Below are 15,642 nucleotides of genomic sequence, written 5' to 3' on the forward strand. Positions count from 1 at the left end.
AATATAAGTTTTTTTTTAGTTTTTTTTCTATTTTTTTTAATTCCAATTCTTTCTTTAAGTTTTTATTTGATTTATCTTTTAATATTAAATTATTTTTTTTATAAACATATCTAGTAAACAAGGTTATAACAAAACAACTAATATATAATTTAATTAAAAAATTAACTTAAAAAAAATTTTGAATTTAAATTTTTTAGATTTGGACTAGCATACCGAATTTCATGAGAAGCGTAAAATATTTTCAACAATTTAGATATTATTTCTTTTATATTTAATTTTTTTATTCAAATTGTAATTATCGAGATCGTGTTCAATAAACTAAAAATCTTATAATAAGTGTATATGCTTAAACTATAGTCATTTTAATTCAAATATTACAATAATATATTTATTCATGACTTCGAAGTAAGCTAAAATACTTGTTCCAAACTAAAAGCAACTTCATTTTCAAGCTAGGTCGATCAATCACTTGGTATAAATTAACATTAATTAGTTCTATTTAATATATGTTATCCCTCTGTTGATGTGCATCATCTAGAACTGGTACTTGCTTATCATTAGTGAGTATACGTACTAACAATGTCTATAGCACTAAATATTGAGGGCCCTTCACATATCTGTTCACAGAGTCCTTTGCATAGTGCAAGCCTCAGTACTGATTCGTGTCTGCACTTCTTGATGACCGAAAGTCCGGAACATGACGAAACTCCCGACCAGCAGATGGGGCCACTTATTCCAAGGGTTCCACCAGAGTTTCGTGAAATGGAAGAGAACACGGGTTGCTATGAGCCGAAGGTGGTCTCCATCGGTCCCTATCACCATGGGAAAAAAAGAACTCGAGAAAATGGAGAAACTCAAGACTAAATTGGCCCGCCAGTTTGTCAAAGATAGTAGCGTGGCAGCTGAAGAAATGTACAACAAGGTCAAAGATTTGGTCAGCGATGCAAGGGAATGCTATGCAGAGGAGTCAACCCGTCAGTTCCACGATGTGAAATTCACCCAGATGATGTTTCTTGATGGCCATTTCATTCTCCATGTTGTCTCCAACAAGCTTGAGAAACAGAAGCTGAGGAAGGAAGAAGTTGCTTCGGTTAGAAGGGACCTGTTCTTACTAGAGAACCAACTCCCCTTTCGAGTTCTTATCCCATTGATGAGGTTGTTGGGTACAAGTATGCTAATGTTTAATTTAACTAGATGTGATTTAGCATGAACATGAACTAGAATTTTTACTTTGTTTAAATCTTAGCAATAAAATTATATATAATTGTTGATGAACTTAGGATATATCACAGCAATAAAGCTGATCACATTGCTGGGAAAGATAAGTCTTCGTCCCGACAAGTAAGTAAAACATATCTACTTTGTGCCATCGATTTTAGTTCTTCTGTATTTAGTTTAGGAACATGCTAAATTAATTAATTTTTTTAAAAAATTATTTATATTATTCTGCTCATAACTTGCATGCATCATAAAAATTTGAACTAAACATTTTTATTTCAATTTTCCTAGAAGCTGAGTTCGGAAAGTGAAGATCGAGATTTGATGAAAATCTTTGTACATTTCTTCAAAGACTTTCATTCAATACCTCCTCAAAGAAAGTCGTGCTGGGAAATGATGTCCAATTTTCTTTCAGAATTGCCAAGAAAATTAATATCAAGATCCACGGGTACTGCCTATGGTTTAGATTTCTACTTTCATCTTCTCGATTTTTTTTATTTGAAGTTCGTATACGGCGAAGGAGAACGTGAACGAAGGGGAAGCAGGTATCCTGAGACAAGCTGGAACCGGTATTATTCTGTCAAGGAGCTTAAGAAAGTTGGAATTTCTTTTATGCCAAGCAACACCCGTGTTTTCACCGATGTCAAGTTCAAACATACATTTCTCGGTGGAGCACTCCGCATTCCTCCACTAAGCATAGAGGAAGAAACCAAGCCCTTGCTTCTGAACCTGGCAGCCTACGAAACATGCGCTGGTTGGTTGTATAGTAGGTGCACTTCGTATGTATGCCTTATGCGTTCACTGATTGATAAACCTGAAGATGTGAAGGAGCTGCGATCAAAGGGAATACTCCGCACCACTATAGGAAGTGACGATCAGATAGCACAAATCTTCAAAGAGATAACAACCAATCTGGCGCCCAACCCTTCCGCTTACAATGAGGTCAAAAGTTCTGTTGAATCGCATTATAGAAGCAGTGTCAAGAGATGGATCCTTGAAAATAAGGGTCCTTTTTCTAAAGCAGTGGTCGAGTACTCTTTTATTTATGGCATTGCAGTAAGTGCCATACAAGCTTACATGGCAGAAACAAAAGAGAAACCAGGTTTGGGCAACTGCAGCTGCTCAAACGCCACCCTATAACACCCTTAAAACTTGATCATACACATAAGAGCTGTTTAAAAAATCTTCGTCCTTTTGTTTTCCCCATTAACAGTGTGGATTGGTTTGCCATATATATATCTGTACTGTTTTACTGTTTGGATTGTCATTTCTTTCAAGAAGTCGTGTGATTCAAATTGATAATTAATAAGCAATATCATTTTCAGATACAAATTTATTAATGCATTCGCTTTTGCACTTTCAAGAAGTCGTACAATTTACAGTTCATGGTTCTTTCTTTTCTTCGCTTTTGCATTTTCAAGCTTTCATGGAAGCAGTAAAGCATATATATTGAAGCTATCTTTATCCCCCACGCATTCACATCTTACAGCATGGAAATTTTTTTTTAAAATGAAGTCTAGCTTGAACAAGATACGAATAGTTACTTCTTAATTAAGAGTAGAAATCATTAATTACTTTAATTAATTAAGAACAGAAATCATTAACATCACTTGAATATTGGGTATACATAAATCGATATTGACAAACACCCTACATCTAAAAATTAATAGTTTTTTTAATATGAGCCTAGCTACCTTCAGATAAAAGGATAATTAATATGATATCAATGCCATCTTTTCTATTAAAAAAATATGTGAAATAGATAAAGCAAATCCAAGGTGTAGGGTATTAGTGTGCATAAAAGGAAGAGATAAAGCTTAATCAAATTGCTGAAGATATAGGATGATGATGTGATACATTAATTAATAGGATTGAATGAGTATTATAAAATTGTTTTTAGATATTTTCAGTCAATATATCTTTACTCCAATTAAATAAGAAATTATTAAGTATACTTTTTTTATATAATAATTATTAGGTAGGGCATTATTACTAGACATTTTATATTTTTTAAATATTAAAAAACCTAAAAAAATTGAAAAGTTGACTTCAAAAATATTTAGGAATATTATTGTGATTGATTTTTAAAGTGTTTTTTACTTAAAAATTATTAAAATAATAGTTTTTATTTTTAAAAAAATATTTTTAATATCAACGTATCAAAATGATGCAAAAACACTAAAAAAAATACTAATTTTAAACAAAATAAATTTAAAATTTTTAGAAACACAAGTTAGACCGTGTTTCTAAACAGTCTCTTCATCTAATTCTCCATAGCTAAATTTGGCTCCTCTTCATTAACAATAAAATTTCATAATAGTTATTTTAGAAGGTGTTTAGAAATATGGTAGTGATTGTTTTTTAAAATACTTTTCACTCGGAGATATATCAAAATAATATTTTTTTTTATTTTATAAAAATTATTTTTAACATCAACTCATTAAAACAATCCAAAAATAAAAAATAAAATAAAATAAAATATATTTAAAAAAAAAACTATTTGGAATACAATTCCAAATGACCTTAAGTTCATAACTCCAGGAACAATTTTTGTTTTTTTCAAAACTGAAGCAAAAGAAAACTAAACAATTGTGAATCAAGCTGTTAATAATTTTGACTTGAAAGGAAATTTCTGATAATTTTTTAAATCTTCACGAGAGTTGTGATTTGCATTTGGTATAAATTTCTACTACATTGGGGAGGAAGACCCGCACTATGTAGATTCTGTAGAAAGAATTGCTATGGTGTCCCACCTTCAGTGGACGTCCTATTGCCATTTTCTTTGCTGGTAACCCAAGTATGTCAAAATGCAGCTTAGAAGGATTGATATCAACCTCGTAATCATATAATTTATATTTAAAATTGATATTTAATTATGAAAAGCCGAAAGAAATTTTATAGGAATGACTCACATGTTAAATATTATGTTATGTATACTTAGTCTTCAATGAGCATTGATCATAAACACCACCGATTCCCCTAACAATTAGTACCAAAGCATAGTTTTACAGTGATGTTTGATTTTTGCTAAAAATAAAAATAGTTCAAATAGTGTTTTGGACATTCTATAGAGGAGATTAAAAAAACACAAAATTCTGTGTGATACATGACCGCATACACCATAACATGCAAACTAACACGCCCCCACATGTTTTCTTCTCCTAAATAGGTTGATGAGATCCGACCTGACTTACATATCTGATCCGAATCATGATAGCATTATTATGATATAAGCATGTTGTCAACATGCATAATTGGATCGCCATGTCTGCTATCAATCAGCATTTGATAGTGTTCTTATATGATGATTTTATTCAATAGAATTCTGTGTTGCTTTTATAGTATTGTTTTCATTTATATTACTTTTAATCCGATAATTAAAAGGATAGGCTAAATGTAACCATTTAAGCTCGTTTTTGTTGAGGCATGAGGCTCAGAAGTTGTTATTTAGGATTATTCTTTATTTTTCTAGTTATTTTTATATTCTTCTTTTGGTTAGGTTTCAAAATTTTAATTTCATTTGGTTTTAATTAACTATGACATAATAGCACCTATTTAAACAGTTTTGTCAGTTATGTTATATCAAAACAGAGTAGTGTCGTATCTTTAGCACTTGAGAAGCCCAGAAATGCCTCTCTCGAAGAAATGGCCGTGAGAGATGCGAGAACTAACTGATTAATCAAAGTCCTCTTCTCTGTTACCTGATTCCGATGATACAATAATCTTAACCATTTAAAAGAATTTAGATGAATTTGCAGCGTCTAATTACCCGAGCTCAGCAACTTCTGTTCAATATCCTATAATGTCCCTGGCTGATATAATAAAAATCAAAAGGCCAAAGCCACAAAATAACTACGGAGTGTGGTCTCCTTTTGATGGGGATCATGGAGTAAGCTCACCTCCCTTGGTCTTGGAGTAAGCTCACCTCTCTCTTCAAAAATCTTGGCAATGCAAAGGCAGCTGAGTGAACCTGTCCTGAAAAGCATCACAGACAATATTCAGCTCTGCGAGTTTTAAGTCGACAGTTCAATTTCTCCCTGGGAATCCCAGTCGAGAAATTAGTATTAAGGATGAGAAACTCCGTGAAATGCAGTTACCATCAATGTAATAGAGATTCCAAGACAGAATCTCATTTCCATGATGCAACATAAGAAAAATAAAAATATGGGGTTTTTGCAAATCCCAAATTGGCCATGAGAAATCAACTCTTGCAGGTGCTGCTTATCTCTTATCCAGCTACAGCAAAAAGCTGTGCTCATGTCTACAATTTTAACCATCCTTGGAAAGGAAATAGACCACAGTAGGGAAATGAAACCATGAGCAGATAAAGTTGAATTTTGACCAAGCAAGAAGCATTTCTACCTAATGAACCTATGAACATTAGAGATACAAAGACAAGTCCAGATTGGAGCAATTCAACAGTGCACAAAATGCATGACATTGTTCATCAGCAACCATTACATTCACCTAATGAACCTATGAGCATTAGAGATATGAAGAAGCGAGGAGATGACATGTACTTGAATTTCAAACTTTAAAACGGAGCTATTACCTCAGAATTATAGTACTTGAGTTCTCTTTTATGCTTGGTAGCTCCTTCTAACTTCTCGATAGGATTGACAGGATTCAAGAAATCAACAGGCAGGCCCTCTGTTGAGCATAGGACAAAGCCGATCACACCGCTGCATGCCAGATAACAAAGAGACGTGTAAGAATCAGTTCATACTCAGATAGAGAATTCACTAACATTAATAAAAACCAAAATCTCAACTTCATGTTGAAATTATTCAGCATTGAACATAAACAACAAAGGGTGTGATTGCAGAACTATACCTAAAGTGGGCATGATTTAAGTATCCACTGGTCCCACAATTGTTAGAAAAATATTTATGAGACGAAAAAAGCAAGAACAAGTATGAAAAGAAATAGAGCTCATCATTACCTTGGATATGTTGGAACACTTGCCCAGGCATAACGGATAGAACCCTTGAATGTTTCACAGCATATAGAAATCATATCCTGAATAAGATGTGTATGTAGCCACATACTTTCTGCCATGTTACAGAGCACACCACCAGGCCTTAATGCTCTAGCTATTGACTCGAAAAATGGCTTTTCTACAAGCTCTTGAGCAGGACCTTAATCAGGAAGAGAAATCTCATGAGCAACATTTCTAAATGCTACAAGGCTTAAAACTACAGAAGTTTCTATGAAGATCACAGAAACCAAGTTTTCAAACACTTCAGTTCTGACCTGTAAAAGGCAAATTAGGAAACTCTAGAACCAGAAAAATTATTTCTCAAACTCAAAGGACAGTTTCTAGCAAAAAATTTCAATCAAATCAAACCAACACTTAAGTTGAGAATATCCTCCAAATATAAACAACTAGAAACCAAAGTTGCAAGAAGTTCATTCATTTGCACAGTTCCGTGGTTCCAAAACATGATTCTACCTCCATAAGTTACTGGCCAGGTATCCTGATTTTCCCTCTGGTGTTAACCACTCAACCTTATAAATAGGACAAAGACATGTGCGCAAGGAAAGAGAGAAAATAAAGAAAGCACCGCTTATTCATATTCTAGAACATGCCTACAGGGTCTGACGAATCAACAATAATGGCATCGTACTTCCCTTCAGGAGCTGACCAGAGAAACTCTACAGCTGTAAAGATTTCAGAAGAATAATGGCATCGTACTTCCCTTCAGGAGCTGACCGGAGAAACTCTACAGCTGTAAAGATTTCAGAAGTGAGATCTGCTAGGAAGATAACTTCAATTCGCTTCAATTAGCCCAAGGAAAATTCATGCACAAATAATGAAGTCTTCATATAACCCAAGGAAAAAGTATAGAAAAAGGAACATGAAAAAAAAAATGTTTGAACATACATCACCTACATGAAGTCGGACACGAGGATCCTCAAACCCAACAGATAGTTGTGGAAAAAACTTCTTAGACACCTACAGTAAATTGAAGGAGTTACATGGAGAAGCACATAGCTTGTGATACATGAAGTGTTTCACCAAATCATCGCTTACATCTATAACCATCTGATCTATTTCAAATATATCAATTATGTCCACAGAACTATGGCGAGAAAGTTCCTCAAGAACTCCACCATCACCACCACCAACAACCAAAACCTGCGTTAGGCGTTGCGTGAAGTGAGTATGAACCAAACATGAAAATGAAATTAAATACAACAAGTTCAAAAGACATCAAGACACAAAACATGAAAATGCTGTTTCCAAGGAAAAGCAACCAGTCAAATTTTAGCTGCATGGCTATGGGGAAAAAAAAAGAAGGATGGATGGATAGCAAGAAAAAAAAAATGATTCCAAAGGACCTAAAACATATCCATGAAGTTCTAACGAGGAAATACAAAAACTGTAGCAAGTTAAATGACTATTTCGCTACAACTACACAGAGTACTACGGCATCATATCAGGATTCATACAAGGGTAGTGGAAACACTATTGCATGACATCTCATGAATTTCAGATTGAAGACTCAAGCTTATCTTAAACTCAAGTTTCATTCTACTATCATTTTCTCGTGCTTTTCTTGCTTTAATTTACTATTTCAGAAAGAAAGGTAATTGTAGTTCTTTCCTTGGAATGGAAGTTTTCATAACTCATTGACAAGTATAACTGTGAGAAAATAAGAGAAGCAATGAAGCAATTGTTCATCTTCCATTTCAAAATTTCCTCCTAGAGTTCCAACGAACAGGTATTTGGCAGGGAAAGAACATGAATGTTGCCTAACCAATCACTTCTGGCAGTAAATAAAATACAAGAGGGTGAAATTATTAGCACTGGTTCGTACAGTTTTGGGAGATGGAATCAAACAAAGGGGAAGATGAGTGATCATCTCCTGGTATGCACATTCATCTTTCTCAGTCAATTGAACAATACCATCAAGAACAAGCACTTTCCCATATGATGTTGACTGCGAAGAAACAACTCTGTATCAGCCATGTCGTATACAAACTATACAGATGCATCAAATGTAGGTAGACTTCATAAAGAGAGGTGGCCAAACCTCAAAAACCAGGATCTCTTGTTACTCTGACTTTCTCTGGTATAAAATCTCTTTCACTTCCAATGTGTGTGCTTCTCCTGAAAAAGGATGCCCCAAACAACATCTGAAGAGAAATTAAAATTTTTATTGCTGATACATTCTATATAGGACGAGATTTGCAGCATAAGAGAAAATTAAAAGAACTCTATTGTGGAACTAAAAGATGGCAGGTTGAACCTCTGGCATCCGCTGTCCCTAATATTATTTCCCAAGGTTCTCCTCTGTCGTGCAATGTTTTTAAATTAACTTCAGCAATTAAAAGAATCACAGAAAACACTTGGAGATTACTATTCACCTCAAAAACTGCAGAATTCGATACAATTAATTTGAAGTTGCAAGTTATTTACTATCATCAGTAAAAACGCAATCCCAGATAAGCGTATACAGGATCAACAAGTGGAGATAATATTGCATTAAATGGAAATTCCGTAAAGGAGTGATGCATACCGGGCCACATGGGGTTGTTGAAGTAAACCCTTTTGCTAGCTTTACCTATAATAACAAGGGAAAAGGAGTGATGCATACCGGGCCACATGGGGTTGTTGAAGTAAACCCTTTTGCTAGCTTTACCTATAATAACAAGGGAAAAGGAGTGATGCATATCGGGCCACATGGGGTTGTTGAAGTAAACCCTTTTGCTAGCTTTACCTATAATAACAAGGGAAAAGGAGTGCTAGCAATAGTAGCAATCAATAAAAACCAAAATTCCCAAAATCAATAGCAGAAATTAAAAAAGAAAAAAAGAAAAAGATAATGACCAGAGCAAGAATGAGATTCTGAGAACCACCCAGAAACAACTGTAGAGTGGCATTTTGCATCAAGCTCAGGGGCAGATGCCTTAGCCTTCAAGGAATAAGAAGGAATAGCCTTCTCTGAACTATTCCCGTTATTCACCTTCCCATCCATAGTCTTCTGGCATTCCAAACCTCTTCCTGCGCCGCCCTCCATAGATTATCCTTTTCTTCTCCGGCTCCAGTCTCTGAACACCACAGAGTCAAGAAAAATTAGTGAATACAAATAACAAGAAAGAAAAAAACTTTATTAGTGAATACAAATGAAAAAACAATCATGGTGGTTAATCAATGATAACAAAATCAAAAGTTGGCCTTCAAATACAATCATTCAAACATAAGAGTAAAGAATACCAAAAAAACTGTATAATTAGTGAATAAATACCGCAATGATAACAGGATCAAGAGTAATGGTAATCAATAAATTCCAGATTAGTGATTGACTCAGTACCAAAAAGAAAACACAAGAATATATAATTAAGACTCTAATTGGATACACATGCTACTTTCACTGAATATCAGAGAAGAAATTATTATTCATTTCCATTTTTGAATAATGTCACGGCATGCAAAGTGTACAACTTAGAAAGAAAAGGAACAAGAAGAACTCCTATCTACACAGAAATAATCTATTCAAAAAATATTAAAAAGAAAATGTCAAAGACAGGGAAATTGAGAGTTGGGTTATTTATAAAACAAACAAAGAAAGAAAAGTCAAATTCACTAGCACTGCCTTATTTATTGAACATGATAGCAACAAACGCGCAATAAACAAAAAAGGGTATGTTTGGTTCCCAAGAAACTGTAGGAAAGAAAAAGAATCAAGAATATCAACATTCTTTTTCCACAAACAGTAGTTTTTTTGTTTTATCGTTCTTTGAGAAATTAAAGAAAGGGTGCAAGAAACTGAATTTTCTCGAGAGACAAACAAGAAAACGTTAGGGTTTACTAAAAATGGAAAAAGAAACAAAGCCTTTAAAAAAACTTCTCTTTAAAAAAAACCCAATATTGAATTCAAGAAAATGAAAAAACTAGAAAAAAAATATATGAAAAAAATTTATAAGCAATACATAGAGATATGACTGAAAGAAAGCTTAAAAGATTATAAGAAAAGAAAGGTTCTTTCCTGGTGTTAATGTCAGTGAGAGAATGTATTATTGTCAGGCTTAATCTATGATGATCAGAAAGAATGAAGGGAGTAAGCGGGTGGAGAGAGAGAGAGAGAGAGAGAGAGAATGTCTCCCATGTGATGTCATTCTTTTACCACCACTCGTCGAGTGTCTTGTTTCCAGATCAGATGCACCAATCATATTGCAGTAACCCCTCATGTATTGACATGTTTTCTTGGATAATTTTATTATAAGCGAAAATGATCAATAATGTACTGATTTCGTAGCCCACATTTGGATTTTTTAAACACTGACATAAAATTTGAATTTTATTTTTATTTTTTTATATTTTTTTTATGTGTTGATATTAAAACTAAAATTTTTAAAAATATATATTATTTTAATTTATTTTAAAAAATTTTAAAATTAATTATTACTAAGAGTGTTTATGACAATAATAATAAAAATAACTTTTAAATCATAACTAAATAGCTTCTAATAAAAATGAATAAAAATATATTTAATAAAAAAATGAACTCAAAATATTTTTTTTACAAAAAAAAAGAATTGAAGGTATGTGTAAAAGTTAGAAAAAATGAGTTAAAGTTTTCTAAAATAAAATTTGAGTCTTTTAATTATCTTTTTTATTCAAGTCAAAATTTACTTTTAACTGAATATATTTATAATTTTTTTATTCAAAATCTAAATACACAATTTAATTAACTTATAAAAGTTATATCAAATATAATTCAAATTATCCGGTACCAATGAATTAATATAATGGTTAATAAAATGTAGATTCAAAACTCATACTTGCTACAAGTAAAATCTTATAAATAATTTAATTTTGATGTGATTAGTGTGTGTTTGCTAATATAGTGCAAGATTTTTTAAAATATTTTTAAATAAAAAAATTTTCAACATAATATTTTTTATTTTTAATAATAGCATATTAAAAAACATATAAAAATCATCAAGAAGTAGAAACTAGAAACTAAAACCATTCAAGAATATCACCAAACATTAAAAAAAAAATTAAAAAACTTGATATTATGAGCCAATATACAGCATATATCTATCTTTAAAGTGATTCAAATAAATCATTGCTTTTACTTTCTATTTGCTTGTGATGGTGATAAATGTGGATCATACAAATTATATAGATTTTGTGTGGAAATATTCTTTTATTTTATAAAATTATTCTTAATATCAATATATTAAATTAATTTTAAATAAAAAAAATAAATTTAAAACAAACAGAGTTGTACCTGCAAGCCCTAGCTTTCCTTGTCAGATTCAGTCTTTTCTTCAAAAAGTAGCTTGTTGCCTAAAGAGAAACGATTTGTACAGTAGCTGTTGCTGTACTACGTACAGTTTCTTAGATCGAGTACACAATGGTAGTACTTTCCATTTTCATTTTCATGGCTCTGTGTTTTTCTCAGCTTCACAGTAGGAATGGTCCCAATGTGAGTGATGTGATTGGATGTCACCTTCATTTGATGCTCCAGGCCAATGGCGTTGTGCTAGACAAATAGAAAGTTAGTATTTTTTTGATTCCTGAAAGTGTGTTTGTTTTGTCTTTAAATATTTAAAAAAAATTATTTTTTTTAAACTTAATTTTTTTTAATGTGTTATATTAAAAATAAAAAAATATTATTTTAATATATTTTTAAGTTAAAACACTTTAAAAAATAATCACTATTATAATTTTAAATACTTTCTAAAACTTACACTTTTAAATTATTAAAAAAACTCAAGTTCTCAATAAATTTATAAAAAGATTAATTTTAAAACTAGTCTCAACATCAATTATAAAACTACTTGCTATTTAACCTACTCTCTAGGATTGTAAATGTTTTTTCAAAAAACAATATTGGGTGTATAAGCTATTTCAAAGTGTAATTTTTACATAAAAAAGTTCAAAGTTAAAATAAAAATGGTTTATGCAAATATCTAATTAAATAAATCAATAATTATCAATATAAATAAACAAAAAAATATCAACAATAACTAAAAGAAAAATTGCTGAAATTAAAATATGAATATATATCAAAATATTTAATAACATAAAATAAAATATTTATCCGGTTGTGTTTATTGAACTTATTTATTTAAATAAATAAATAATAATAGAAATAGAAACACAAATAAAACTGATTGAATAAACTCATGTCCTAAAAAATATTATGCTAGACCGAATATACAAGAAAAATTATTAAAAAATAAAATTTGAAAAATAAAGCTCATTTGTATAAAACAAAAAAAATCAAATAATATCTTTAAAAATCAAATACAAACAAAATAGTTTTTTTAGAAAAAAAACTTATATTAAAAAAAACCAGAAAACTTGTGATTCAAGTAATAAGAATAGGATAAGCTTATAAAAAATAAATTTTTTTTTAGAATGACAAGATGTCTAATGACATTAACTTTAGATATTAACTTTTTAAACATGTAGTCCAGGTAATTAACTAGATCAAAATCACTACAAATAGAAAACAAATAAAGTTCAATCCCTAACAAATCAAATGTCGGTGATGAAACTAGAAAAAAAAATTAATTACACAAAAAAATATAATTAAGAGAATAAGGGTGAAGATAAAAAAAAAAATAGAGCACAAACAAAAACTTTCAATTGCAGTGTTAAATTGAAATGAAAAATTACTTTAACAAATATAATTAAGAGAATAAGGGTGAAGATAAAAAAAAAAATAGAGCACAAACAAAAACTTTCAATTGCAGTGTTAAATTGAAATGAAAAATTACTTTAACAGAATGAAAAACACATAAAAAAAATAAGGATCAAATTAAAAAAAAAAAACATAAACTTTGATTGAATGATAAAATTGAAAACCAATAAACCTTTAATAAATGGAACAAGAAGAAAAAAAAAAGAATCAAAACGAAAAAAAAATTAGAAATTATAATTAAAGTACTAAATTGAAAACAAATTTTTTTTCTTCTAAAAAGGATAAGAATGAAAATAAGAAATAAAAAAAATAAGAACTGAAATTGAAATAACAAAAACAAAAATGAAAATCATGTACTTTTCCTAGCAGGAAAGAGAAAAGAAGCAAAAAAAAACGATCACCGGCTACAAATCGCTATCATATACTATCATGCGTTACACCATGAGGAATAAAATGTGGTGATGCTTCCAATAACACAATAAAAATGCATGTTTGTTCACAGGGTGACGTCTCGTGTGCCGCCCAAAAAGCATTGACGTCACCCCATACACTAATGTATAATAAACATAACTCAGCAGCATTTTAAAATGAAAAAAAATCTAAATCTAAATAAATATACCAAAATACGCCTCATTACTTTAGAAATTAGGAATAAACTCATGTGAAATGACAAAAACATCTCTAAATAAAAAGGTTATTTTTTATCTTTTCTAAGAACAAACACATATTTCTAATGTATTATATAAGGGCGAAACAAAAAAAATTCTTATTCAACAACTCAATTTTTTTTTTTACCTTGCAGGTAAATATTTTTACTATTTTAAAGTATTTAGAAAGACTAAAAACCCCATGGCCAACAATTCTAATTTTTCTTGACTCCAAGGGTAGTAATGTAATTTAAGTGTAAAAAAATTAAAAAAAACTAAGATACTCTTGAATAATATTTTAATGACAAATGGAACTCTAGAAAAAACCAAACCACCCTTATCACAAAACCTCCCATTTTTTTCCATCCAATAGCAAAATGATAATTTCAATGTAAAAACAATGTTAAAGTTATGCAAGCATTTACAAAAAAGAAAGAAAGTTTGAGACTCATGTTATTGTTTTAATTGTATTTAATAAACTTGGATAATTTAAATAAATTGAATAAAAAAATAAATTGATAATAAATAAATTGATAAAAACTTCACAATGAAAAAAAATGTTCAATTTGAGACCCTAATCATTGATTTGACTAGATTCAATAAACTTGGTTGATGGAATAATATGATTAAAAAATCATCAATAATAAATCAATGATTTATTTTTGTAATAATAATTAACTATAAAAATGAGTTGCCAATATAATAATTAAGAGGAGAATAAAAAAAAAACACGTTGAAAACTAATCATTGCCTTATTGTGAACATTCCTTTACCACCAAAAAGAGCTAATCAAAATGGTTTTAATGCTACAATGAAATTAAAAGGTTGTATTGTGATACCAAAAAAGGCTACACGCATCTTAAGAGAAATGACTTAGAAAGTAAATCAAATATAAAATCATGAAGTGAGCATCACATGCTTATATTTAATTAACCGTGGTCAATTCCAAACCTAGTGAAAATTCCTATAGAAAGAAAATAAAAAAAAATAATGAAGTCTAATCTCTAATTAAATAAATGTTGATGGATGAAACTTAAAAATGCATGAGCTTAAAAAATGAAAAAAAAAAAGAGAGCAGATTTAGGAGAATCTCTTAAATTTGAGTTAATATCTTAAACTCACAACTCGTAAAATCCTTGATCTAGGCTCAATCAATAAGATCAATTCCTAACCAATTTAATGTTGAAGAATAAAATTGAAACAAAAATCAATTTAAAAAGTTTATCATAGCTGAAAAAATAACAATAAAAAAAATTAACATAGGAGAAAAAATGAAATATGAAATCATAAAAAAAATTCAATTTAAAAAACCATCTAAAATAAAATAAATAACAATAAAAAAAATAAGAAATAAATCTAATAAATAAAAAAAAAATTAAAGAAGGATGAAATTGAAAAAAAATCAAATTCTATAAATTAATTTAAATAAAATAAATAGTAATTAAAAGAACATGGACCAAATCAGAAGGAAAAAAAAATTAAAGGGTTGCTTTAAAAGTTTGGAGGGTGAAGTATAAAAATCTAGGAGAAAAAAGAAAAAGAAAAGGGAAATAAGGCTACAGGAGCTAATTTAGAGGTCCATTGGTCATACTTGTCCCATAAGCAATCGTTTGATTGCCAAACACCACCGTCTACAGCATATGACAATCACTTTGTTTTATGAGTATTATTATTTATTAAATGATTAAATTACTTTGAAACTATCAACTTGATTATAACAAAAAACCATGAAAATATAAAAAAGCTCATGAATGTTAGTCAAAGACTTTTTTTTCCTAGAAAGGCATTTTAATTAAGAAAAGAAACATATACATTTGTTTTAATAAAAGCAAAGGCACAAAATAACAAAGAGAACATATTATTGCCATATATAGTATATTGTGACATGACACAAAGCAAAATATCTCTTTGAAATTGTAGTGAATGGTATTTTTAAAAAAGTGATTTTTACTAGAAAATAAATTACATTAAAATCACATAATATTTTGATATGTTAGCTAATTTAATTTTTTTTTAAATTTATTTTTTTATTTTTAATATCAATATATCAAAATCATCAAAGAAATACTATAAAAAATTTCGAAAAAATATTTTTAAAAAGCATATAAAAA

General features: G+C 30.0%; 1 protein-coding gene and 1 pseudogene across 1 annotated transcript; one reads left to right on the forward strand and one right to left on the reverse strand.

Moving 5' to 3' along the window:
* Positions 1–470: 470 nt before the first annotated feature.
* LOC105118325 (UPF0481 protein At3g47200-like) lies at positions 471–2,576 on the forward strand. Its single transcript, XM_011016248.1, has 3 exons — positions 471–1,155; positions 1,281–1,341; positions 1,510–2,576. Exons 1-3 carry the CDS (start codon positions 698–700, stop codon positions 2,356–2,358), a joined length of 1,368 nt encoding a protein of 455 aa, XP_011014550.1. The 5' UTR covers positions 471–697; the 3' UTR covers positions 2,359–2,576.
* A 2,319-nt stretch (positions 2,577–4,895) lies between these two features.
* LOC105118326 (spermine synthase-like) lies at positions 4,896–9,361 on the reverse strand (annotated as a pseudogene).
* Between the last annotated feature and the right edge of the window lie 6,281 nt (positions 9,362–15,642).

This window comes from Populus euphratica, unplaced genomic scaffold, assembly GCF_000495115.2.
Source record: "Populus euphratica unplaced genomic scaffold, PopEup_1.0 scaffold1872.1, whole genome shotgun sequence".
NCBI lineage: Eukaryota > Viridiplantae > Streptophyta > Magnoliopsida > Malpighiales > Salicaceae > Populus > Populus euphratica.